Below are 25269 nucleotides of genomic sequence, written 5' to 3' on the forward strand. Positions count from 1 at the left end.
TACCCCCTGTAGCACCTTGTGGTTGGATACCGAGCTGCTGCCATACCAGGCGGTGATGCAACCAGTCAGGATCCTCTCGATGGTGCAGCTGTAAAACATTTGGAGGATCTGGGGACCCATGCCAAATCTTTTCAGTTTCCTGAGGGAGAATAGGCATTGTCGTGCCCTCTTCACAACTGTCTTGGTGTGTTTGGACCATGATAGTTTGTTTTTGATGGGGACACCAAGGAACTTGAAGCTCTCGACCTGCTCCACTACAGCCCCGACGATGTGATTCGGGGAGTGCTCAGCCCTCCTTTTCCTGTAGTCTACGATCAGCTCATTTGTCGTGCTCAAGTTGAGGGACAGCTCCTCTCTATAGGCTGTCTCATCATTGTCGGTGATCAGGCCTACCACTGTTGTGTCGTCTGCAAACATAATGATGGTGTTGGAGTCGTGCTAAACCACGCAGTCGTGGGTGAACAGGGAGTGCAGGAGGGGACTAAGCCCCCCTGAGGGACCCCCATGTTGACGATCAGCATGGCAGATGTGTTTTTGCTTACCCTTACCACCTGAGGGCGGCCCGTCAGGAAGTCCATGATCCAGTTGCAGAGGTAGGTGTTTAGCCCCAGGGTCCTTAGCTTAGTTATGAGCTTTGAGGGCACTATGGTGTTGAATGCTGAGCTGTAGTCAATCACTAGCATTATCACGTAGGTGTTATTTTTGTCCAGGTAGGAAAGGGCAGTGTGGAGTGCAATAGAGATTGCGTCATATGTGGGGCGGTATGCGAATTGGAGTGAATTGGAATTAGGGTTTCTGGGATGATGGTGTTGGTGTAAGCTATGACTAGCCTTTCAAAACACTTCAGGGCTACAGATGTACAGTGTTACTACACAGGTATAAAAGCAATATTAATGGCAAGTGTTTCACCATTACAAAACAGCAATATCATATACTACAGTAGATTTCAAATCTCAAGTATCACAGGATTATTTATAGTTCCTTTGCAATGTCTCCATCTGCTGGACATAAACCACAGTGGGGTTCCCCCTTTTTGTCCCACCCAGGCTTTGATTCGATTGGACGAATATGATTTCCACAACTTCCTTTTAGCTATCCCATTGGGTACCTGAGCTGTCACTTGCCTTTACGGAACAGAACAATAACATTCAGGGGGAAAATGGCGGAGGATAGCGTCCCAGATTTAACCAGACCTCAAATGTATTTATTTGGTGAGCACGTCTGTACTGCCACGATACATTTTACTGCACAGTTAGTAATAGCAGACACTTGTACTTTGTTTCATAGCTATAACTCTCCCAAACACACCAAATGTCTATATTAAGCTAGCAATGCATATGAGCTTCTCGCGCCAATTCAGCAATACCCTCTTTTGTTTGCAAGCTAGCTAGCAAGCTAGCAGGCTAGCTAGCTTAATTTGTTATCAATGATACTGTTACATTTCTGTTTTCAATGTAGAATGTCTACAGCTATTTGCTTAGAGTTTGCTAACCTGTGTGTTGTGAACATCAGGTTGTGCACTCAAATCGGACAAAAAGGAGTTCAAAGTCGAGGTGGAGGACGATGATGCGGATCATCAGCTGTCACTCAAAGCAGTAAGATTATGATGCCAGTTCTGAGATCGAGTTTCCATTACAGAATATCGTAATATTGTAGCTAGCTAGCTACTTGGCCAACATTTCATCATGGCGTTTTAAAACAATAATAATGTATTAGGTCGTGACAACTGATGCATTTCACTATGCTACAACAAACGTTACTGTGAGGTAATTTAATTTGAAAAATTCAACTAGCTGTATGTTCTTAAATATTCTTCATCAAGTCCATTTATTTTTTACACTTTCTGCAGTATATTTGTCTTTGCACCTGTGCAGACTGGCACCTGTTAAAGAATTTATTTTGACAAATACAATGGAAACTTGTATTTTATGTAATGGAATATCTAGTCTATTTCACCTGTTTCCCTTTTGTTTCACTACTTTTGGAAAATAACAGAAATCCCTTTGTACCAGTACAACACAATACCAAGTTCACCTTTGTCAACATAATGAGTAGAGATTTCTACTAGTCACAGTTCTTTGATGTGTATTTAAAGGAATAACATATTCATCAACAGACAATGTTTTTCTTTGTCTTCTTTGTTTTCTGCTCCTTTTCCTACCTTTGCAAATGACCCCGTTCCTCTCCTCTAAATAGATATCCTCATTGTAACATTCTTTCAGTCACTCTCCCTATTTGCCACCAAGCAAAGATGGTGATTGACAGACAAATGAGGGAGACTGGAGGGTGTTGGCGTGTTCCAACATGGAAAAACATACAATATCATATCTGTGAAACAGCTGTTGGTGTTGCAGGTGTGCCTGGGTGCGGAGGCCGAGGATAAGTTTCATACGGTGGAGATCGAGGGCGTCACATACGACGGAAAGACCACCAAAATTCCACTGGCTGTGCTGAAGCCGTCCGTGCTGCCCTCTGTGAGTGTTTTAGAATGATGAATCGCCCTAGTTCGTGCTCTTACTCACCTTAAGCTTTAGGAATGTTCTTTTAACCCTGTCCCTTATTCCACTTTTGTAATAGCGAAAAACACTCCACTCCATTACCATGCAATTACTCAAATAACGTGTTGTTACTGTAGTAATTACAGTGTTTCTACACAGATGCTACAGGTATTTTTGGCCATGACCCAAGTCACAACACTGGGCTGGATTCAATGAACCACACAACCTATTACTATTTTTCCTCACGCTACATTTGTGGCTATAGAGACGGCGACCTACGCTTCTTATTTAGTAAATATTTTCTTAACTCTATTTCTTGAACTGGATTGTTGGTTAAGGGCTTAATCATTTCACGGTAAGGTCTTCGGCGCATGTGACAAATAAAATTTGATTGGATTATGACAAGGCCATGCCAGTGATGGGCTAATTCTCCATGATGTCAGCCTGGTTTCTCCTAAAGCAAAGATGGGCAACTTTGATGGGGGTGGGGGCCACAAAAAAATCTGAACTCATGTGGGGCCGCAGTGGCTTGGGGGTCTATGCACCCACATCTATACCCACACATGCAGTCAGAGCCAGCCCTAGCCTTTTGAGGACCTAAGTGACATTTTTTGGGGGGGAGCCCACCAAAACAATTTATAATAATAAAATATTGCCGTTTTAAAGCAAGTTTTCTATAATTCTACACATTTTAACATAGGGCGGAGAAAAAGCTATTTTATAATTAACTTCATACAATTCTACAAATTTGTCCATGGAGTGAAGAGAAAAATGTGCAGTTTTACAGCTAATTTCCTGCAATTCTACACATTTTGCCATAGGGTGGAGTGAAATCTTTGCAGTTTTTAAAATGATATCTGAGTGAGAGTGACTAACAAAATCAATGGGGGGCCCCCAGCTAGACTAACTTACCAATAAATAAAAAGTGCTCTGTGACTGACACAAGATAAAAAAGTGATGCACAACCACATTTCAAAATTGCAGCTTGTGTATTCTAATATTCTAACTCTCAGCAGTAAGTTGAGACTGACAACATTTAGTTTTTTTTTGGGGGGGGGGATTGATCCACGATCCTAAAAAAAGGCTGCTAGTCGTCCATTCCTGTCCTAAAGTAATCCAGTTTGTGCATATTAAATGGAAAAAATCTGACTGCCGCCCTGATCCAGAGGTCCAGAGAACACTGTCGCCGTTTCTGACTTCTATTGTTGTAACATGCTTGGCTTGTTGGCTGCTGCGTGGCTTGTGTGTGTTTTGGTTCTGATTCAGGCTTGAAAACACTAGCTGTGAGTGGATAATTGTGTTACTTAATGGAAGTTATCACTACCTGAACACTTCAACAGTAGTTACTCTAATACCTACACCTGTGTTTTGTTTGGTTACCATCACCACCAGAACAATGGCCTGGCACTTAGGAATTCACATTCACAACCGGCTGCACCCACAACTTTTATATTTAACAAGCAGATACAAGTGAATAGATGTTTTGATTTGAATATGGTAATACATTAATAGAGCATTTGATAAGACCCTTTTGCTAGCAGATCCATGGGATTCCTTCCCCATGGGGAAAAAGCTAGTTTAATTTACATTCTCTAATGTCATTTGTGACGTACTTCTACGTTTGATAGTTTCAGCTGCTCATAAATGTGGAACAAAAGGATCAATATTTTGAATTGTTTCACATTTTAATGTTCTCCCCTGTTTGGCAGGTGAGTTTAGGAGGGTTTGAGATCACCCCTCCAGTAACCTTCCGTCTCCAGTCTGGCTGTGGACCCGTGTACATCAGTGGACAGCATTTTGTCAGTGAGCGACTCTTTATTTGCAGTCTGCTGGTTTAGTTGTTTGCGTACTCTCTTCAGGCTTGATATAAGGTGACATTTTGACAGTACAAGACATCAGCGCTGAATGCGTAACTTAATCTCAATTTGTAGGTGTGAAGGACTCTGATGAGGAAGAGGAGGAAAACAACACATCACCTGTGAAGAGGCTGTCAAGCTTGACCTCAGGGAAACGTCCTGCTCCGGTATGTTCCTCCTGTTGTGTTAACTCATGCAACAGGCACATAATGGGAGAAATATATTGTATTGTATTCAACTGCATACATACACATTGTTAACAACAGTTTTACATACATTGTGTTTATTTCCCTTTGCAGAAGAAACTGAAAATGGAGTCAGATGATGATGATGATAGCGATGAAGATGACGACGAGTATGAATGTTCTCATTTTGTATTTTTGGTTGTTTGGTGTGTCTTGCGTCATGTGCTTTTGATGGGCCACCATTAGATAGCCTGACAAATAGATGTTCTTGTTCTATTCATTGTAGTGATGATGACGACGATAGTGATGAAGATGAGAGTGAGGTGAAGGTACAGAAAGTTCCAGCCAAACCAACCATAAAGAAAGTAAGCCCTGTTATTCTCTGTTCACAAACGTAGCGACCACAAGACCTTGACTAATGACACTGGGTATAGATGATGTACCTAATATGTCCACTAGGTGTCATGTTAGACAAAGACTTGTCCATGTAGACTAGCGCCAATAGGAGACCCAACAAGTAGTATTATGTCATCTTAGATAGCTAGGATTGTGACACATAACACCAGACCTTGGAATAGACACAGGATAAGATGTTTCACAACATAATGTAAAATATTTTAGGCATATTTTATTGTCTTACATCAAGTTTGTTGTATTGCGTATCAGAGTCAAAGACCATTTTGTCAAATTCTTGTTATTATTGCAAGTCTGGTAAACTAGACATGTTTTTAGTGCTCTGATTTGCACTCGCTGACCGGCGGCCATTTTGCTGGAGACGAAGCGGGGGAAACGTTTTCATCTTGTTCCCTCTAGTACCCATCTGTTTTTTCGAGACTAAAACACAGGGTCTGCGGGTATAATGATCGGATTTCTCCTCTGTAATCTACCTGAACACTCACTGTTTCACCAGCACCGTGCAGAGCGAGACGCAGTAAAGACAACTTGATTAACACAGCCCACACGTCTAGGCTTGGGAATTCCCATTTCCTTAACCCCCCCGCCCCTGCCCCCTCTCCTCGATAACTTACCTAGGTCTACATGTCCTGTCCCTCTGTCCTCCTGCTGTCTATCTTTCGCTTTCATTCCTCACTTTATTCTCACACACCGCCCCCCTTCTCTTGTCCAACAGTTTCTCATCGCACCTGGCCTTTGTCTTAGAACCGTGTGTGTGTTTGTGTGGCTGTGTATCGTTGTGTGTGTTTGTGATTTGAACTGTGCCAGGCCGAGAGAGATGAAAGCGAGGCAGATGCACATACCTGATGTGAGCACTGATTGTAGCCCCAGGGCCAGATGACAGCTGAGCCTTTCTGTCACCTGTTGATTTATTCTGCTATCCCCTCTACAGACACACATCTTTATTCTACTTCCTCTTCTTTTCTTTGCTCTCTTAACTCTTTGTCATGCTCATACTGCATTATAGTGATGAGCAGTGACAGCATGGGTATTAATACGCTTCCTGGGTTGAAACACTGAGAGGATGGCGAGCATACTAATTACTGTTCCCCCAATACACTATTTTACTAATTTCCCATTTCCCTCCTTTTGAAGATCTGACTGAAGTAGTTTATATAGACAGGCAGGCAGTCTATTTTGACAACGGAAACACGTTTTTGCTGTCAACATGTCGTCATCCCAAATGAAAAGATTAGTGGAAATTGGGTTTTCTAATTTGTATGGTGCTTCCTGCATGTCTCCTAACTAGTTCCGTTGTCTCTCAGAGCCCGGAGCCTTTGGGGAAGAAGCCGAAAAGTGTGACATGGGCGCAGAATGGCTCACCAGGGAAACAATGGGGACCATCAGCTAAACCTCAAACCAAGGTAGGTCAACTCTCACACCTGTTTAGACCTCTTTAGACCAACATGAAACCAGAGTAATTACTCACATCAAAATGAAGCACTGGTGTCTGCTCCCAAAAGTGGTATTTTCATTTGGCTGGTAAATCGTAGAGTTTTCAATCTATGGGTAGGCTGGACACCTGACATTTTTAACAATGTTTTTTTCTGATAAAAACTAGTTCATTGCATCCGCCGTGGAGCCCAGTTTCATAATATTACCATATGTCCCAGCTGCTTGCCGTAGTTTTGAAGTAATCACGGAATAACAGGCCTTATTTTAGGGCATTTTTCACCCTCCTATTAGTTCTATTGAGCACCAACTCACTTTCCGAACGTTCTATTTCCAGCTTATTGTTCTACGTCACAATGTCTGCTTTGCTATTGTTGGCAATGAGACCTGCCCACGTTGCTGGTAGTTCAAATGTAAACAACAACTAAAAATTGTTCATGGAATTCTGAGGTCGTCCCATTGTTTTCTATGGGGGAAATATAGGTATGTCTACCTATTTCACCAAATATCTCGCAATGTGTATATTTTCCTTTTTTAAAATAAATTGGACACTATTTTAATCATGAGAATCTCCTCTTTCTAATTATGTAAGGCTGGGCAGTGTATTCCATTGTCATCAAACGCTACACCAAAAATAGTCAGAAGTTACAATTTTTTCCTACTTCCTTGTTATGCAGACATAAGCACAATTGGCACCTTCGAGGTATGGATGTTACTTTCTACACAGGTTGTTATTTTTCAGTTTCGTCCTACGAACAGATTGTAGTGGTAAAATAAAAAGGGATACATTTTTTGGTGCCATTTAGGCTAAATGGAATTCTAAGGTTCACTCCAGTCAAAACAGGCACTGCCAACGTTCGATTCCATTCATTTGCTATGGGCGCGCACTAGTGTTCCAGCTTAGCCAACGCTCTTTTGACATTTTTCAGCCTTGAGTGAATTTTGACTCGTTCTATTGTCCAGCCTACTATTGGATAAGATCATGTGATTCCAAAATAGGCCTGGAGCTGAGGAGGCAAGGAGAGATTCCAAAGAGTTGTTTGTGGTTAGGCAGTTCCAAAGCAGACAGTTTAAAGGTGCATTTGTGGTCTAGGCTTCAAAATAAACTCATGGAAAACACATGTTCTCTGCTAGCTAGTTTAGAGAGAAGAATCTTAATAACAGTGTTATGCTGTTGAACATGAAAAATGGAAGATATCTTTCAGCATATAGGAGTTGTGATGCGCATAGAGTAAACACATCAGCTGTTTGTTCCATGAAATTGCTGTTCATGGGGGACAGTATAGAAAATCCTGCGTGCCCTAGCCACATATATGTTAAGTATGTCACAAGAGACTACATTTTCTGTAAATAAATCTTATTAATACCTATGTATTTCCGTAGTAGTTACAGTCACATTTGAATGTTCACAATAAGACACATGCTTATTATGTAAGAGGTGTCTGCTCATAAGACCACTGTTCTAGAAGTACTTGCCAAACCTTCAGCAAGCTGCATTTAATTAAAGAACTGCAAAAGAATGTGATTAATCCAAGTAGCAATTAGCTCAAGACTGGTGCTTAATTACTCAGGTGGAATTTCTTGGACAGCGGCCTTACAAACCCGAGGATTGAACTCTCTCTGTGTTAAACAAACACATCTGACCCCTGAACACGTTTCCCAGGATGGGGTTTAAGACCACGACCTCTCGGCCTGACCTACCGTTTTGAGTTGCAGACCACCTTTGAAGCCAAAACACCCCTCCCTCCCACCTTTGCAACCTTCTCATTTTCCACCCCTCCTTAAGAATGCCCTAATCAGCCCCTCCACCCACCCACGTAGTCCCCCAAATGAGTCTAGCTTAACTTGAAACAGTAGCAGTGACCTTTTGTCGCAGTCATTTCTCTCTTGTGTTGACATAAAATAGACTAGACTCGAACAGCTACAGGTTGTTTTTGCCTTAATCAAATTACAAATGTACTTAAATTAATGTATGTGAACCTCTCATTTAGATATTAAAAACTTCATAGCAGTGTCTCAAATTCAATCTCATTTTCTCTCTAACAATATGTCAGGAAAGACGCCTTCAACACTTCCTGTCATGACAAGAAATTATCAAAATCCTCACAGCACGTTGTTTCGGACTGAAAACTGTACCCTTTGTACGTGATGTCAGACACTAATGCGGTGAGATGAGGTGAGGTGAGACTTGCTATGCTAATCACCCGGGGTGTTGCGTAGCCCTCGGGGCAGCGTGCGGTATGGTAGAGCAAACGCTTGCTAATCTAGCTAATTCTGTAATGGCCGCTGTTCACCACGTCACGACAGCCGTTGTTAAAATGCTAGTGGGGATTAACCAACAGGCTAACCTCCGAAACCTCCGCAGTGTTTTCCCTAAGTACATGGAGTAACCAGACAAATAAAAAAAATAGCCAGCCAGGGAGTTCTGGGATGGGGGGGTTTAGTTTTCCTCCATTTCCGCTCAGCTGCCCGCAGCCCTGTTCAGTGAGCACGCAGAGTCACTGCTACAGAGCAGGAGGGGAGGGTCGAGGAAAGGGGACAGTGGGAGTTAGAGGCTGAAAGGGAGGAGAGTAGGGCCGAAGATGACGCATGGCCTCCTGTGTAGGGGCTGAGTGGGTATGGTTGGAGAGTTAGTATCATTAGCTTTTATAACCTTCAGTCTTTTTACTTTTATCATTTTTTGGAGAAGATTGAGGCTTTCTCCACTACCAATTGTTATTACAGTGATGATTCAACATCTTCATCACGTTTTTTCACAATTTATCTGCAGAAAGACAAACAATGGTAGCGATTCAGTTCCCGGCGTTCACTTTGAAGATCTGTTCAAAAAGAGGCATTCGTTTGCAAGCAACCCATCACTAGGCTACACTGACAAGTCACTTTAGAGATCACTGACGAGTCACTGTAGAGATCACTGACGAGTCACTGTAGAGATCACTGACGAGTCACTTTGGAGATCACTGATGAGTCATTGGCAGGTCTTGACATGGGCTTCCAATCCTAGGAAAATAAAAAACAAGATCCTGGTTTATTGTCCCGATGAGAAGCTATGGACATATAACTACGTGGTATGATTTATGAATATCAAAGAGACATAGGAGATTTACTTTATTCAGTCAGATCGACACCTTTTATGAATTAGCCAACACTTGCTGTTCGGTCGTCAGTCAAAGCACAGTAAATAGCCTATGCACCCCGACTCCATGGCTGGCTATATGAAACACGCAAAATAAAATAAATTGTTTAAAAAAACACCATAATTAAGTAGATTTCAACTCATTGTACACATTTACATTACATGGGACGTGTAAATTCACTCACAGTAGATGATGAAGAAGCATCATGCTCTCCCTCCTCTGTAAAAAGAAATTTGACTGCAACCCCAGTGCACAAAATTAACCAGTACCGAGAGGCAGGACAGACAGCAGACTGACAAACCAGCAGTGTTCCCCTATCATCGCTCGCTTTGTGACTGACAGGCGCCTGTCCTGTCAGTAGCTCACTAGAACGTGCACATCATTCATTCTAGCGGGAAAAGGCTATATAAACTTTTCTGACAAGCGAATTGAATATTTTAAATGAAAAGAAGCCTAGTTAGTTTATGGAAACTAACTAGGCTTAGGGAAAACCCTGGCCTCCTGCCAGTTTAACCCCCCAGTCCCACCCTGCCTAACCCCGACCCCCTTCCCTCAGCCACCTCTCCACAGCCTCCTCACACCCCTCGCTTCCTGGACACACCTTCTCCCAATTGCTCTCATTATGAGTGTTTGATGTCAGGGGCAGCAGGCAGGTTTCTCCCAGAGGAAGCAGGCGTTTTCTTAGTGCAGGTGACTGGTCATTAGGGTGGCTCGTCAGATCCTTTGCCAGCACCTTTCTCACCATATTTATTAACTCTTTGTCCCGTTGTCCACGCTTTATAGTTCCAGGAAAATGGGTCGATATGACTGTCATTTGAGTTTGTTGGTCTAAAGTTGAGTCATCTATGGTGTGTTAGTGCTTTTGATTGATGGAAGTTGAAGCAGGCTGCATGCTCTGTGATGATGCCTCCGAGCAGACGCCACAGTCATAAAACTGTAAGATGCTCTGCCTGGGATTCTCCTGTGAAGACCTACATCGTCAGTTTTGGCAACTGATGGACCCCCAGTTCAATTTGCATCTGTGTCTTGCCAACCTGTTAACGATTATTTTAATCACATCTCAAATTTTCCAGATTTTTCAATTGTGCTGCTTGAATAAAGTTGAGAGGGAAAACATTTTTTTTAGTCTTGGGAGTCGGAAGTTTCTCAGCGAACCGTCTTTTGTCTCCTTACCCGGGCTCCAAAGCCCTCCTACAAGACACCAAAGGGGCAATTACTACTTCACTCAGACTTAGCCGGCAGAAGTGTCATCATGACCATGTGTTTGAATCGGAGGCAAGCGATTACCTGAAATGCTAGCGTGCAAGTGATTTAAGTCACATGTCCCATCTGTAATCAGTGTCTGGCGCAGATTAAACAGCATGCTCTGTCTATCTATCAGCTGTTTCAGGTCCACAGCTGTCCTTTGGAAGTGGAGAGCCGCCCCCAAATAATAAATACGCCGGACTTTTCTTGGCCGGGAGCCAGTGGCATTTGTTTTTTTTTTAGAGTCGGAGGTGTGAGGGTGTATGTGTGTGTATTTGTGTGTTTCTTTTGTCCTCTAATTTGATACCTTTGATCTGTGCGATGAATGCCGATTTCTGCGGAGGAAAGAGAAAATCATTGCATTCTCCAAAGGGAAGAAAAAAAGAACCATGGTCTTGTTTTTTAACCTTTCGGTTCAATCTACTTCTTAAACCCGTGTCTACTTTTGTAAAGAGGTTTCTTTATTCATCCCACAATCAAGATACTGTATCTAGTCTCTGTTATTATTTCAGGTAATGATCCGTGTTTACACATTACTTTCAATATGCTTCAAATACAATGGTTTGAATTAGCAACAAGCCTCTTGTCACTGTCCGGATCCACACACTTGTTGTGGACGCACACAAACTGATGTTGCCGTGGTGATTCTGGGTGACATATAATTCAAACGTGTTAACTTTGAATATACTATCGTCATTGGCTCCCATCACCTCTTTAGCTGCTATCTTCACATCAGTTATTGTACAGTTGAAGTCGGAAGTTTACATACAGATTAGCCAAATACGTTTAAACTCAGTTCTTCACAATTCCTGACATTTAATCCTAGGAAAAATTCCCTGTCTTAGGTCAGTTAGTATCACCACTTTATTTTAAGAATGTGAAATGTCAGAATAATAGTAGAGAGAATGATTTATTTCAGATTTAATTTCTTTCATCACATTCCCAGTGGGTTGGAAGTTTAAAAACACTCAATTAGTATTTGGTAGTATTGCCTTTAAATGGTTTATCTTGGGTCAAACGTTTCGGGTAGCCTTCCACAAGCTTCCCACGATAAGTTGGGTGAATTTTGGCCCATTCCTCCTGACAGAGCTGGTGTAACTGAGTCAGGTTTGTAGGCCTCCTTGCTCGCACACGCTTTTTCAGTTCTGCCCACACATCTTCTATAGGATTGAGGTAAGGGCTTTGTGATGGCTACTCCAATACCGTGACTTTGTTGTCCTTAAGCCATTTTGCCACAACTTTGGAAGTGTGCTTGGGGTCATTGTCCATTTGGAGATCCATTTGCGATCAAGCCTTAACTTCCTGACTGATATCTTGAGATGTTGCTTCAATATATCCACGTACTTTTCCTACCTCATAATGTCATCTATTTTGTGAAGTGCACCAGTCTCTCCTGCAGCAAAGAACCCCCACAACATGATGCTGCCACCCCCGTGCTTCACTGTTGGGATCTTCGGTGTTCTTCGGCTTGCAAGCTTCCCCTTTTTCCTCCAAACATAACGATGGTCATTATGGCCAAACAGTTATATTTTTGTTTCATCAGACCAGAGGACATTTCTCCAAAAAGTACGATCTTTGTCCCCATGTGCAGTTGCAAACCGTAGTCTGGCTTTTTTATGGCGGTTTTGGAGCAGTGGCTTCTTCCTTGCTAAACGGCCTTTCAGGTTATGTCGATATAGGACTCGTTTTACTGTGGACAGGTACTTTTGTACCTGTTTTCTCCAGCATCTTCACAAGGTCCTTTGCTGTTGTTCTGGGATTGATTTGCACTTTTCGCACAAAAGTATGTTCATCTCTAGGGGACAGAACGTGTCACCTTCCTGAGCGGTATGACGGCTGCGTGTTTCCATGGTGTTTATACTTGCATACTAGTTTGTACAGATGAATGTTGTACCTTCAGGCGTTTGGAAATTGCTCCCAAGGATGAACCAGACTTGTGGAGGTCTACAATTTTCTGAGGTCTTGGCTGATTTCTTTTGATTATCCCATGATGTCAAGCAAAGAGGCACTGAGTTTGAAGGTAGGCCTTGAAATACATCCACAGGTACACCTCCAATTGACTCAAATTATGTAAATTAGCCTACAAAAGCCATGACATAATTTTCTTGAATTTTCCAAGCTGTTTAAAGGCACAGTCAACTTAGTGTCTGTAAACTTCTGACCCACTGGAATTGTGATACAGTGAATTATAAGTGAAATAATCTGTCTGTAAACAATTGTTGGAAAAATGACTTGTGTCATGTACAAAGCAGATGTCCTAACCGACTTGCCAAAACTGTAGTTTGTTAACAAGAAATTTGTGGAGTGGTTGAAAAACGAGTTTTAATGACTCCAACCTAAGTGTATGTAAACTTCCGACTTCAACTGTATGTTTATATCGAACATTTAAAACAACAAAACCTTTTGACATCATGCACCATCATTTATTGATTTAAAAAAATATACAGTGCCTTGCGAAAGTATTCGGCCCCCTTGAACTTTGCGACCTTTTGCCACATTTCAGGCTTCAAACATAAAGATATAAAACTGTATTTTTTTGTGAAGAATCAACAACAAGTGGGACACAATCATGAAGTGGAATGACATTTATTGGATATTTCAAACTTTTTTAACAAATCAAAAACTGAAAAATTGGGCGTGCAAAATTATTCAGCCCCCTTAAGTTAATACTTTGTAGCGCCACCTTTTGCTGCGATTACAGCTGTAAGTCGCTTGGGGTATGTCTCTATCAGTTTTGCACATCGAGAGACTGAAATTTTTTCCCATTCCTCCTTGCAAAACAGCTCGAGCTCAGTGAGGTTGGATGGAGAGCATTTGTGAACAGCAGTTTTCAGTTCTTTCCACAGATTCTCGATTGGATTCAGGTCTGGACTTTGACTTGGCCATTCTAACACCTGGATATGTTTATTTTTGAACCATTCCATTGTAGATTTTGCTTTATGTTTTGGATCATTGTCTTGTTGGAAGACAAATCTCCGTCCCAGTCTCAGGTCTTTTGCAGACTCCATCAGGTTTTCTTCCAGAATGGTCCTGTATTTGGCTCCATCCATCTTCCCATCAATTTTAACCATCTTCCCTGTCCCTGCTGAAGAAAAGCAGGCCCAAACCATGATGCTGCCACCACCATGTTTGACAGTGGGGATGGTGTGTTCAGCTGTGTTGCTTTTACGCCAAACATAACGTTTTGCATTGTTGCCAAAAAGTTCAATTTTGGTTTCATCTGACCAGAGCACCTTCTTCCACATGTTTGGTGTGTCTCCCAGGTGGCTTGTGGCAAACTTTAAACGACACTTTTTATGGATATCTTTAAGAAATGGCTTTCTTCTTGCCACTCTTCCATAAAGGCCAGATTTGTGCAATATACGACTGATTGTTGTCCTATGGACAGAGTCTCCCACCTCAGCTGTAGATCTCTGCAGTTCATCCAGAGTGATCATGGGCCTCTTGGCTGCATCTCTGATCAGTCTTCTCCTTGTATGAGCTGAAAGTTTAGAGGGACGGCCAGGTCTTGGTAGATTTGCAGTGGTCTGATACTCCTTCCATTTCAATATTATCGCTTGCACAGTGCTCCTTGGGATGTTTAAAGCTTGGGAAATATTTTTGTATCCAAATCCGGCTTTAAACTTCTTCACAACAGTATCTCGGACCTGCCTGGTGTGTTCCTTGTTCTTCATGATGCTCTCTGCACTTTTAACGGGCCTCTGAGACTATCACAGTGCAGGTGCATTTATACAGAGACTTGATTACACACAGGTGGATTGTATTTATCATCAATAGTCATTTAGGTCAACATTGGATCATTCAGAGATCCTCACTGAACTTCTGGAGAGAGTTTGCTGCACTGAAAGTAAAGGGGCTGAATAATTTTGCACGCCCAATTTTTCAGTTTTTGATTTGTTAAAAAAGTTTGAAATATCCAATAAATGTCGTTCCACTTCATGATTGTGTCCCACTTGTTGTTGATTCTTCACAAAAAAATACAGTTTTATATCTTTATGTTTGAAGCCTGCAAAGTAGCACGGTTACATGTACACAATGATATGATTATTGTGCGTAGCCGGATTGATTTAATAGTTTGTTTAAAACCTTTACATGCTTTGCATGAAGAAAGATTTCCATAAGAATCCTTTTCACATGAAAAATCTCAAATCAGGCTACTGATGGGACTTTTGATAAATGTAGAAAATCGGCAATTAAAAGAAAACGTTATACCGCAGTGGCCATGTTATTTTTGCAATACCGTTTTGATTCTCAGTTCTGACATATGGAGTTTGTATGTGAAAGCTCTTTCTAAGATGTGTGCGTTCAGTTTTTCCGAACTCACTTCACTCGTGCATAAGAGGGGGACGTTTGCGCTACTGGTGCTGGCACATGTGCAGATCAAATACACCGCTGGACCATCGATTTAAGCTGTTTACATGTCCTAATAATTAGAGGGATTGCTCAGAACCAGGTGTTTTAATCGGTGTATGCTTACTTTGATTATGACCGATTTAAGATAAGCAGAGTATGGTGTTTACTTGACTATTGCCATACTCGGCCTACTGCCATAATCAATTTTATATTGAATTATTAGTCTCCATGTAAACGTACTCATTAGCCTTTTACACTTGTTTGAATTGGCTTATATGGATAGGGCTAAGTTGAAATGTTTCTAACAGAGAAAATATGAAAAGCATATGCATGACCATCGTAGCAATTGAAAGAGAACAGCTTGGAGATCAGGGGGAAATTATTAGACCAAAGTTGAGGACACAACAGTTCACCTGACAAGACTGAATCCAAACACTGTTACACTGTTGATTTTATGTGAATTTTACATTAACTGTAATTTTCGTCTCATTTGTTGATAACAAATTCTGAAAGTATTCTGGATACATTCAGTAACATGATTAGAATATTCCTGGAAAATGTGTGGAGTAGATATTATTATTCACCTAAGTATTCAGCCCCTTTGCTATGAGACTCGAGACTCGAAATTGAGCTCAGGTGCATCCTGTTTCCATTGATCATCCTTGAGATGTTTCTACAACTTGATTGTAGTCCACCTGTGGTAAATTCAATTGATTGAACATGGTTTGGAAAGGCACACACCTGTCCCACAGATAAGGTCCCACAGATGAAAGTGCATGTCAGAGAAAAAAACAGGGAGGTGAGCAAGAACCTGATGGTCACTCTGACAGAGCTCTAGTGTTTCTCTGTGGAGATGGGAGAACCTTCCAGAAGGACAACACTCTCTAGCACTCCACCAATCAGGTCTTTATGGTAGAGTGGCCCGGCGGAAGCCACTCCTCAGTAAAAGGCACATGAATGGAGCAAAGTACAGAGACATCCTTGATGATAACCTGCTCCAGAGCACTCAGGTCCTCAGACTGGGGTGAAGGTTCACCTTCCAACAGGACAATGACCCTAAGCACACAGCCAAGACATCGCAGGAGTGGCTTCGGGACAAGTCTCTGAATGTCCTTGAGTGGCCCAGCCAGAGCCTGGACTTGAACCCAATCGAACATCTCTGGAGAGACCTGAAAATAGCTGTGCAGCGATGCTCCCTATCCAACCTGACAGAGCTTGAGAGGATCTGCATAGAAGAATGTGAGAAACTCCCCAAATACAGGTGTGCCAAGATTGTAGCGTCATACCCAAGAAGACTCGATGCTGTAATCATTGCCAAAGGTGCTTCAAGAAAGTACTGAGTATAGTGTCTGAATACTTAGGTAAATGTTTTTTATTTTCTATAATTTACCCCCAAAAATTACAAACTTGTTTTTGTTTTGTCATTATGTAGTATTGTGTGTAGATTAATGAGTTGGGAAACAATTTAAACCATTTTAGAATAAGGCTGTAACGTAACAAAATGTGGCAAAAGTCAAGTGGTCTGAATACTTCCCGAAGTGACTGTATGTGACATGAGTGTTTGGCTTGCTTGTAAGACATCAAAACGTTATTTATTATAATCCTCTTAATTTACAGCATTTCCCTCACTCAGACAATAAAAAGTGTGCAAAAGTTGCCCAATTAGCAGGAGGGATGGGGGCAACTTTTTATCACTTGCGGTGCTGAAGTTCAGAACGGCTGTCAGTCAAAACCCATACAGCGCTGTGAAGCTCAGAGCCAGAGCTGTGATGTAATGTATAGCATTTTACTGTACAGCCACTGCATTCCAATTTAGGCGTATGTGTAAATTAAAGGTGATTCTGATCAGTGCCCAAATCTGCCATTTTCAACCCGTACAAGTGTAAAGGGAAACCACTGTAATGTCAAGACGCTAATACGCACAACTGGAGAGGTAATATGATGCTCTTCACAAAACCCTGATAGGAGGGTTTGGGTCGGGTGCCGGTCATTATTTTCACTGTACTACAGTGCTGGGGCGGGTAAACATTTTTTTTTACGGCAACTGTCAAGTGTTCACTAGGATCAAAAATGTTAGAAAATGGTCATAATAAAAAGCACTCTTTACTTTAGTTATTTCTTCAGTCGCCTGACAGAAAGCTTCTCCAACAAGGTCCCTCTCCCCTAGTTTCAAACACAGCTCCAGCCGTCAATGAAACCCTGCAATCACCGGTCCGGCATGTAGGAACAGGCTTCCTGCTTGTGTAACATGCAGCCGCGGCGTATGGCGTGTCAAAGTGTGTCACACTCACACACTCCTGATTGAGGACCTCTGGGGCCAAGTCCGCCCGGCTCTGGACACACCTGTAGCCCTGTTAATGCTATGTTGGCGGAGAGCTCTGTGAGGCTCACACACGCTGTATGCACACACACATACACACAAAGAAAGGAAACTAGTGACAGTTATGACAATCAAATGTCAGCTTACATAACTGCTATGAGGGGATAAAGTCTCTCACCACTATATAGGGCCTCTGAGTTCGTAATATTACTCAATATTACTTATCTTCCCGTACAAAAAAGTTCATGAGAAGTGTTCGTTGGTTGCTTTTCACACTAAGCCGTAGCGCAAAAACATTTTGCGAAACGCGAGCAAGCGGTCGCTGCTTTTCTCATGTGATAGTGACCCGTTTCACAGTGTCAGTCTGGGGGAGTTAACCTGCCACTGAAAAACACATATTTTTTCTGCTCCTCTTGGCAAACAACCCTCCCCAGAGCTCTGTTGCTCAACGCTAAAGTCTGGGCTTGCCCTCGACTGCTTGGAAGCAATAAAAGGATAATTTGTACCCACCATATTTGTCAAAAGGTGGTGTAATTAGGGTAGAATGTGGTGTGTGTTTGCTTTAATCCCCTTCCAGCTGGTTGCTCTCACCCCAATAGAGGAACCTTTCTCACTCACAGTAAATAGGTCAGGATAGGGGCTGGAACCAGCGCACTGAGCACAGCCTCGGCTGGCCAATTCATGAGCTACAACCAATGACTTGATGCCAGTTGGGAATAGGGATGGGCATTTTAAATTATTTCACTATTCAAATAATGATATTTTTCCTGATATCCGTGTTGTCGAAATTTTGTATTAAAAGAAAAAAAACTTAATTGGAGACTTGCTTGCGTGACTCGAGAGAGAGCCAGCTTACTGTGCTCTGCTTGTTTCAGCAGAAGGCTGGGGGAAGGGCGAGAGAGGAGCAGTGGCCGGTGTGTGACAGTCTGTGTGGCACGGAGGAAGAGAGATAGTGAAAGCAGCCAAACTGACTTGCGCTAGGAGTTAGACAAACTTGTTGCTGCAATAGGTTATCCCATCTGTTAGTACCTGTCTTGACTGCATCAAATCATTGTAAAGAAACTAGCTAGCTACAGTAGCCAGTTAGTTAGCCGGCTAGCTAGCCTGTTAAACTCTGAGTGGTCGTTTTGGGCCCTGTACAGAGCCCGGTGAGAAAATGTTCAACAGATAATAGAAAGTGACATATCATTTGAAAGTTACAGGTTTTGTCTTTTTGGAAATCAAACTCAAATCTTACTGCCAGACAGGTGATATATTTACATCAATGGATAGGTAGAGACTTCAGCTTCCTCCTCATATATGTAAATCATTCCTTTACGACATCGCACAAGCCCTGCGCCTCCATTAGGTAAAAGGTCAGACATTTTTTAAACTTATTTTTTTTAATCCTTTTGGAACAGACATTGTTGACATATTTTATCTCAAACCTACACCTTCAAATTTCTTATTCCACGGGGACAATTGGGGGACCCCCCCCCCCCCCCATTCTTAATTAAACTAAATTTCAGTTTTTTTTGGTCTGCTCTATCTCGGGCTCTGTAGGAGTCACATTTGTTTCTGATACATTTATCTGAATCCCACAATTCGTACCTCTCTAAGACCGAAGTGTACTTTATGAGGATAATATACAATATTATGCGTCGTCTATGAAATGCCACCAGTGGGAGTCAGAGTTTAACAGGCTAGGTAAAGTAGCAAGGCTAATTGAGGCTATGTTGGTTGATCATTTTTGCCTTCTCCTTCTCATTTAGCCAACTTAATTCCCTAATTTTAATTCCATTTTGCATTGATTAGAAATCTCCCACTTCACTTGCTACACATGGCCTCTGACTGTAGTGCCGCTGTGATTGGAGAGTAACAAAACGCTACACGTGTGAAATGTGTGTAGGCTACCGGTGGGTCTTTGTTATGGGGCGCACTCATACAAACTGTCATAAAACTGTTGTTTTCTAAAAAAAATTGAATGTAATGGTCTATCGTTGTAGGCTATGTAGCAATTTTTAAACAAAGCCTTTTCATTGTTAAAAATAGGCCCATATTTTTTTTACAGCTAAAAAATGAATACTCTCCCAAGTAATCGAATACGAACGTCCCCTTTAATTTTCAAATAACCATGCCCATCTCTCGTTGGGATCGTGCAAATGGCCTAGATGTCACTCATAGATACATTGACGGGATGTACTTGGAGGGTTTTGGCCAATGGACAGTGGTTTTCTTATAGGGCGGAGGAATACACTAAAAACCTATGTAGCCAACATTGAGACTAGTGCTTATTGACAGCCATTTAGACATAGCCTAAGTGTCAACCTTTCAGTTAGGCTGGTTAGTTACTGGAACAAGCACACCACTGAATGATACTGTGAATGATGTTGATCTTGTTTGACTTGCAGACACCAGTGGGAGGAAAAGAAAAAAGGCAGAAGGAAAAGTCTGGAGCTGGCCCATCCAATGTTCTCACCGTGCCCGAAATCAAGAGCAAGCTAGTGTCGGCAGCCAAAGAGGTAACACAGTTGTTTTCATGCTTCCATCATCGAGCTTTGAGAAAATGCTGCTCCATATCTTAAAGGCCCAATGCAACAGATTATCGCGATATCAAATCATTTATGGGTAACAATTAAGTACCTTAGTGTAATTGTTTTTCAGTTCAAATGCAACAAAAACAAAAAAAATCAACAACAAAAAACTATTCTCGAGCAACCATTTTGCTAGGACTGTCTGGGAGTGGTCTGAGTGAGCACTTATAAGAGGGGCCTAATGGGAGGGATATGTAACCTGAAAACCTATTGGCAGACATGTTTAGAACGCTCTTTGTTATTGGTCTATTAATTTATACCGCTTGGTGATGTCACCAGGCAAGCCAAAACCCCACCAATGTAAACTATGCCGATTAGAAAGTCCTGTGTAAATTGTATTTCCAACCAGCAACTATCAGGAAATAACTCTGATCACATATTTTCATCGTTTTACAGTGTTCATTTCATCAGCTGTTGTACTATATTATACAAAACACAGGAAAAACAGAGTTTTGACTGCACTGGGCCTATTAGCAAAAGTCCACGGGTTATCTTTAATAGTGGTTATTCCTCCCTCTGCATGGTTGCATACATAACATGCCATAAACGCCGTAGTTGTCTTGGTAACAAAAGTATTCTCTAAAGACAATTCAGCAGTACCAATTTAGGGAAAACGGATGTCCTGTTTTTCCCCTCTGAGGCTGCTCTCGGCCACTCTCCTCAAGAGTGTGTGCGAATAACCAGGTCTGTTGTGGGGTACTGACCACTGGCGCTCACACGGCCATGACGTCATACAGAGGGATTAGCTTATTGTCTTCTTCTCTTACAGCCACTTCAGACTGGATGGACCACACGTGTCAACTTTACACCGCCACCTCATATTTGCCTCGTGTGAATGATACAGAATTGTAGGCTATACATGTTATGTAATATTGGTAATAATGTTGTTTTCCCTACAGTTTGATTTAATGTCTCACCCAGATTAAACATATTTACTGTCTCTTTTCCATAAGGGAAAACCTTTTCCAAAGACCGAGCAGAAGTTTGAAAACTATGCCAAAAGTGCTTTCAGGATGTCAGACAGAAAAGTAAGTATTTTTCTTGTCTTGGTAGTGAAAGCGTTTTTTGTAGCAGCTGCATTGCAGTAGTTTAGATAACTATTGCCATTAATTGCTGAACATATTTTTAAAATATATAACACCTGGCTTAAAAACAAAATGTTTTGCCCACCGTGTCCCAGTTATTTCAGATAGTTTTGTTGCAGTGAAATATGTTCATGTTGGGTCTGCGGTCTCTTAAGGGATAGAATGGGAGTAGACCTGCTGAGGCAAAGTCTTCCCCATTGATTTACTGCCGTAGTTCTCTACCAAGTGTCTTTTGTAGCCCTAATGAACGGACCGGAGGTATGCGAATGGTACCAGTCTCTCACATGTTCAAGGTCTTTGACTAAGTGAAGGAATATTTCTTTAGATGGATTTAGGGCTACTGGACTCTAGTACTACCTGTTCTTAGAAATGCTGACGTAACGCAGGGACTCTATGTACATTTAGGATTGTTTTTACTCACGTCATTGCAGCACCTAGTTGTAGTTTACTTGGAGTATTTAAGTTAAAGAGTCCTTTTATCTTCACCACATGGTGCCAAGATGGTATTCACTAATCACCATTATATCCCAGTGTAGTTTCTGGGAACAATTGGAATTGGAATGTTTATGTCAAAAAAAAAATTAAATGAGAATGCGTGTGTGCGTTTATTGTGTGTGTGTATGTGCAAGAGTGTGAATGTGTGTGCATTCAAGTGTGTGTGTGTGTGTGTGTGTGCGCTAGGAAGGGTCACAAACCAGGTTCTCTTTTTATTAATGAGGAAGCCTTTGAGATCCCACAGCCTGACATGTTAAGGCCTCCATTAAGATTGTGCTGTCAGCAGCAGCAGTTGTTTGTGCAGGTGAAAACTCTATAGACTGCAAGGTGCGGTCAGGGGGAGGCTTGATCCCAGTGTGTAGAACACATCTGTGGAAGCGATTTGGTTCCAAAGCCAAAGACTTTGAGATGTGTCAGACTCCTAGTCATTCTTTCTGGTATGTACTATTGCCCCCACCCAACCCCTTGTACCCCTAAATGCCGTCTCAGTTCATTGTTCCCCAGACAAGGCAAGGCTCCCACTAAAGGCATTCTGTAGTAAAAGTGAGTCATGGACTCATAACGCTCTGCTATGCAGCACGTCATTTGGATGCATTGTAATTAGTCTCTCTCTCTCTCTCTCTCTCTCTCTCTCTCTCGCTCTCTCGCTCTCTCTCTCTCTCTCTGTCATACAGGTGGTTAGAGACCTCTGGAACTTTGTACAAACATTGAAAACAGAGAAGAAATAAGTAATTGTATTTCTTACAGTTACATTAGATACGTTTTGCTTTCTCTATGCTTTTATTTCCCCAAGAACATTGAAGGTGCGATGTTTAAACCCATTACTAAGAGCATCAGTGAATACGTGTAACAATGTCACCCCTGCTAAAGAACTGGTTGTTAGCCTACTGTTGGTGCCCATCAGGATACCATAGGCCTTTGAACTATGGTGATGTTTTGCCAACTGTTTTATATGTTAAATATGACCCAGCCTATTAAAGGAATAGTTCATACATAATTTTCAAATTGCATAGGCTGTTGTCCGTCGACCCAGTTTTAGGTGCATATGTGGGTTATTTAGTTAATTTCACCAGCATCTGGTTAGCTCAGTTAGCTAACCAGAGCTGGTTAGCATTCTTAGCATGTCCATTAGTATCATTTGTGGCAATGCTAGGATAAACATTACAAAGCAACCATATCACCCCAGAAGATGATTGGTAGTAATTAAGTGCATGATTTCATTACCGTTGCTTTGTGAAGTAACTGGGTTGATAGACGGAAGCCTAGGTAAGTTCGGAAATTATGTTTTTATCATGTATTTTTAGTTAACTGTTCCTTGAAGGATTGTGTTTGTATAAATCCTGAAGACGTTGTTTGTAAATAGTCCGTACAATTTAATGTGCTATGATGGCAGCTTCAGAATAATGTAGATCTGTGTAATTATGGTTTTTCAATCTCCTCTGGTTCTGGCTTCTGTATTTTAGTATTTTGTGTTCATTTGAACATTTCTCTCTAGTTTAGCATTCTTTTTTTGTTTTTTTTATCCTGTAAACACGTTATGTTTTGGTCTTGTTATGTTCTAGCGAGGTTAGTTGTTAATACTGTACTGGAAAATATACTGCTAGTCAAGAACCCTCTTAAATTTGATGTCTTGGTAAGTGTATTGACTGTGGAATGATAAGATACTGTTGTTAACCCAATTATGAGTAAAAAGTCAAGAGAATAGAAATGGTTTATTAAAGACGTTTCATCACTCACTGAGAAAAACGATCAATGAACCACATGCTCCTTTAACTGCAATTGGATCTTACATGTTTATTATATTTGGGCTGATTTTCAGTTGCATGGTGTGAAAGTCGACAGGAGAAAGAAAGGCATTGGACAATTTCATGAGAGTACTTGTAATTTGATTTGCTATTTGAAGGATTCTTGATACGTACGATGCATGTCAGTTCATAGTGGTTGTTTAGTTATGGCTTGTTAAGATCAACGTATCTGTCCATTTTTATCTGTCTGTTTTTTATACCTTTTACCAGAATAAACCAAATCTAACCCTGTGGCATTTGTAATACAGCTTCACTTTTAGTAGAGTAATCAGACAGCTGTCTTCACCTGGCTTTCACACTTAGGCTCCTTTCACTAAATTCATACTGTAGTCTAAACTCAGTTTTTCACAATTCCTGACATTTAATTTGAGTAAATATTCCATATTTTAGGTCAGTTAGGATCACCACAGAATAATAGTAAAGAGAATGATTTATTTCAGCTTTTATTTTTTTCAGCCCTCTTCCCAGTGGGTCAGAAGTTTACATACACTCAATTAGTATTTGGTAGCATTGCCTTTAAATTGTTTAATTTGTGTAAAACGTTTCGGGTAGCCTTCCAATACCTTGACTTTCTTGTCTTAAGCCATTTTGCCACAACTTTGGAAGTATGCTTGGGGTCATTGTCCATTTTGAGAACCATTTGTGACCAAGCTTTAACTTCCTGACTGATGTCTTGAGATGTTGCTTCAATATATCCACATCATTTTCCTACCTCATGATGCCATCTATTTTGTGTGCACCAGTCCCCCCTGCAGCAAAGAACCCTCACAACATGATGCTGCCACCCCCGTGCTTCACGGTTGGGATGGTGTTCTTCGGCCTGCAAGCCTCCCCCTTTTTCCTCCAAACATAACGATGGTCATTATGGCCAAACAGTTATATTTTTGTTTCATCAGACCAGAGGACATTTCTCCAAAAAGTACAATCTTTGTCCCCATGTGCAGTTGCAAACCGTAGTCTGGCTTTTTTTATGTTGGTTTTGGAGCATTGGCTTCTTCCTTGCTTAGTGGCCTTTCAGGTTATGTCGATATAGGACTCGTTTTCCTGTGGATATAGATACGTTTGTACCTGTTTCCTCCAGCATCTTCACAAGGTCCTTTGCTGTTGTTTGGGATTGATTTGCACTTTTCGCATCAAAGTACGTTAATCTCTAGGAGACAGAACGCGTCTCCTTCCTGAGCAGTATGACAGCTGCGTGGTCCCAAGGTGTTTACACTTGTGTACTATTGTTTGTACCGATGAACGTGGTACCTTCACGCATTTGGAATTTTCTCCCAAGGATGAACCAGACTTGTGGAGGTCTACAATTGTTTTGTGAGGTCTTGGCTGATTTCTTTTGATTTTCCCATGATGTCAAGCAAAGAGGCACTGAGTTTGAAGGTAGGCCTTGAAATACATCCACAGGTACACCTCCAATTGACTCAAATGATGTCAATTAGCCAATCAGAAGCTTCTAAATCCATGACATTATTTTCTGGAATTTTCCAAGCTGTTTAAAGGCACAGTCAACTTAGTGTATGTAAACTCCTGACCCACTGGAATTGTGATACAGTGAATTATAAGTGAAATAGTCTGTCTGTAAACAATTGTTGGAAAAATGACTTGTGTCATGCACAAAGTAGATGTTCTAACCGACTTGCCAAAACTGTAGTTTGGTAACAAGAAATGTGTTGCCAAAACTAGTTTGGTAACAAGAAATTTGTGGAGTGGTTGAAAAACAAGTTTTAATGACTCCAACCTAAGTGTATGTAAAATTCCGACTTCAACTGTGCATTAAAAATAATATATATTTTACCTTTATTTAACTAGGCAAGTCAGTTAAGAACAAATTATTACTTTAAATGACGGCCTAGAAACAGTGGGTTAACTGCC

At 41.4% G+C, this 25269-nt stretch overlaps 1 protein-coding gene across 2 annotated transcripts; it reads left to right on the forward strand.

Annotated features, from left to right (window-relative positions):
• The first annotated feature begins 1100 nt into the window (after window positions 1-1100).
• Window positions 1101-23628, forward strand: npm1b (nucleophosmin 1b). Of its 2 annotated transcripts, XR_005035942.2 has the most exons (12): window positions 1109-1211; window positions 1513-1595; window positions 2355-2474; window positions 4208-4301; window positions 4430-4521; window positions 4654-4709; window positions 4826-4904; window positions 6258-6356; window positions 19830-19940; window positions 20782-20860; window positions 20966-21040; window positions 22267-23628. XR_005035942.2 is itself a non-coding variant. In XM_021561340.3 (11 exons), the coding sequence occupies exons 1-11, from the start codon at window positions 1160-1162 to the stop codon at window positions 22318-22320; spliced, it is 915 nt and encodes a 304-aa protein (XP_021417015.1). In that variant the 5' UTR covers window positions 1101-1159; the 3' UTR covers window positions 22321-23628. The 2 variants fall into 2 exon arrangements, 1 of the variants encoding a protein (XP_021417015.1); XM_021561340.3 differs by lacking the exon at window positions 20782-20860 and having other exon boundaries at window positions 1101-1211.
• Window positions 23629-25269: the final 1641 nt, after the last annotated feature.

The sequence above is a fragment of the Oncorhynchus mykiss genome, chromosome 14 (assembly GCF_057628025.1).
Source record: "Oncorhynchus mykiss isolate SJ-2025 chromosome 14, ASM5762802v1, whole genome shotgun sequence".
Taxonomy (NCBI): Eukaryota; Metazoa; Chordata; class Actinopteri; order Salmoniformes; family Salmonidae; genus Oncorhynchus; species Oncorhynchus mykiss.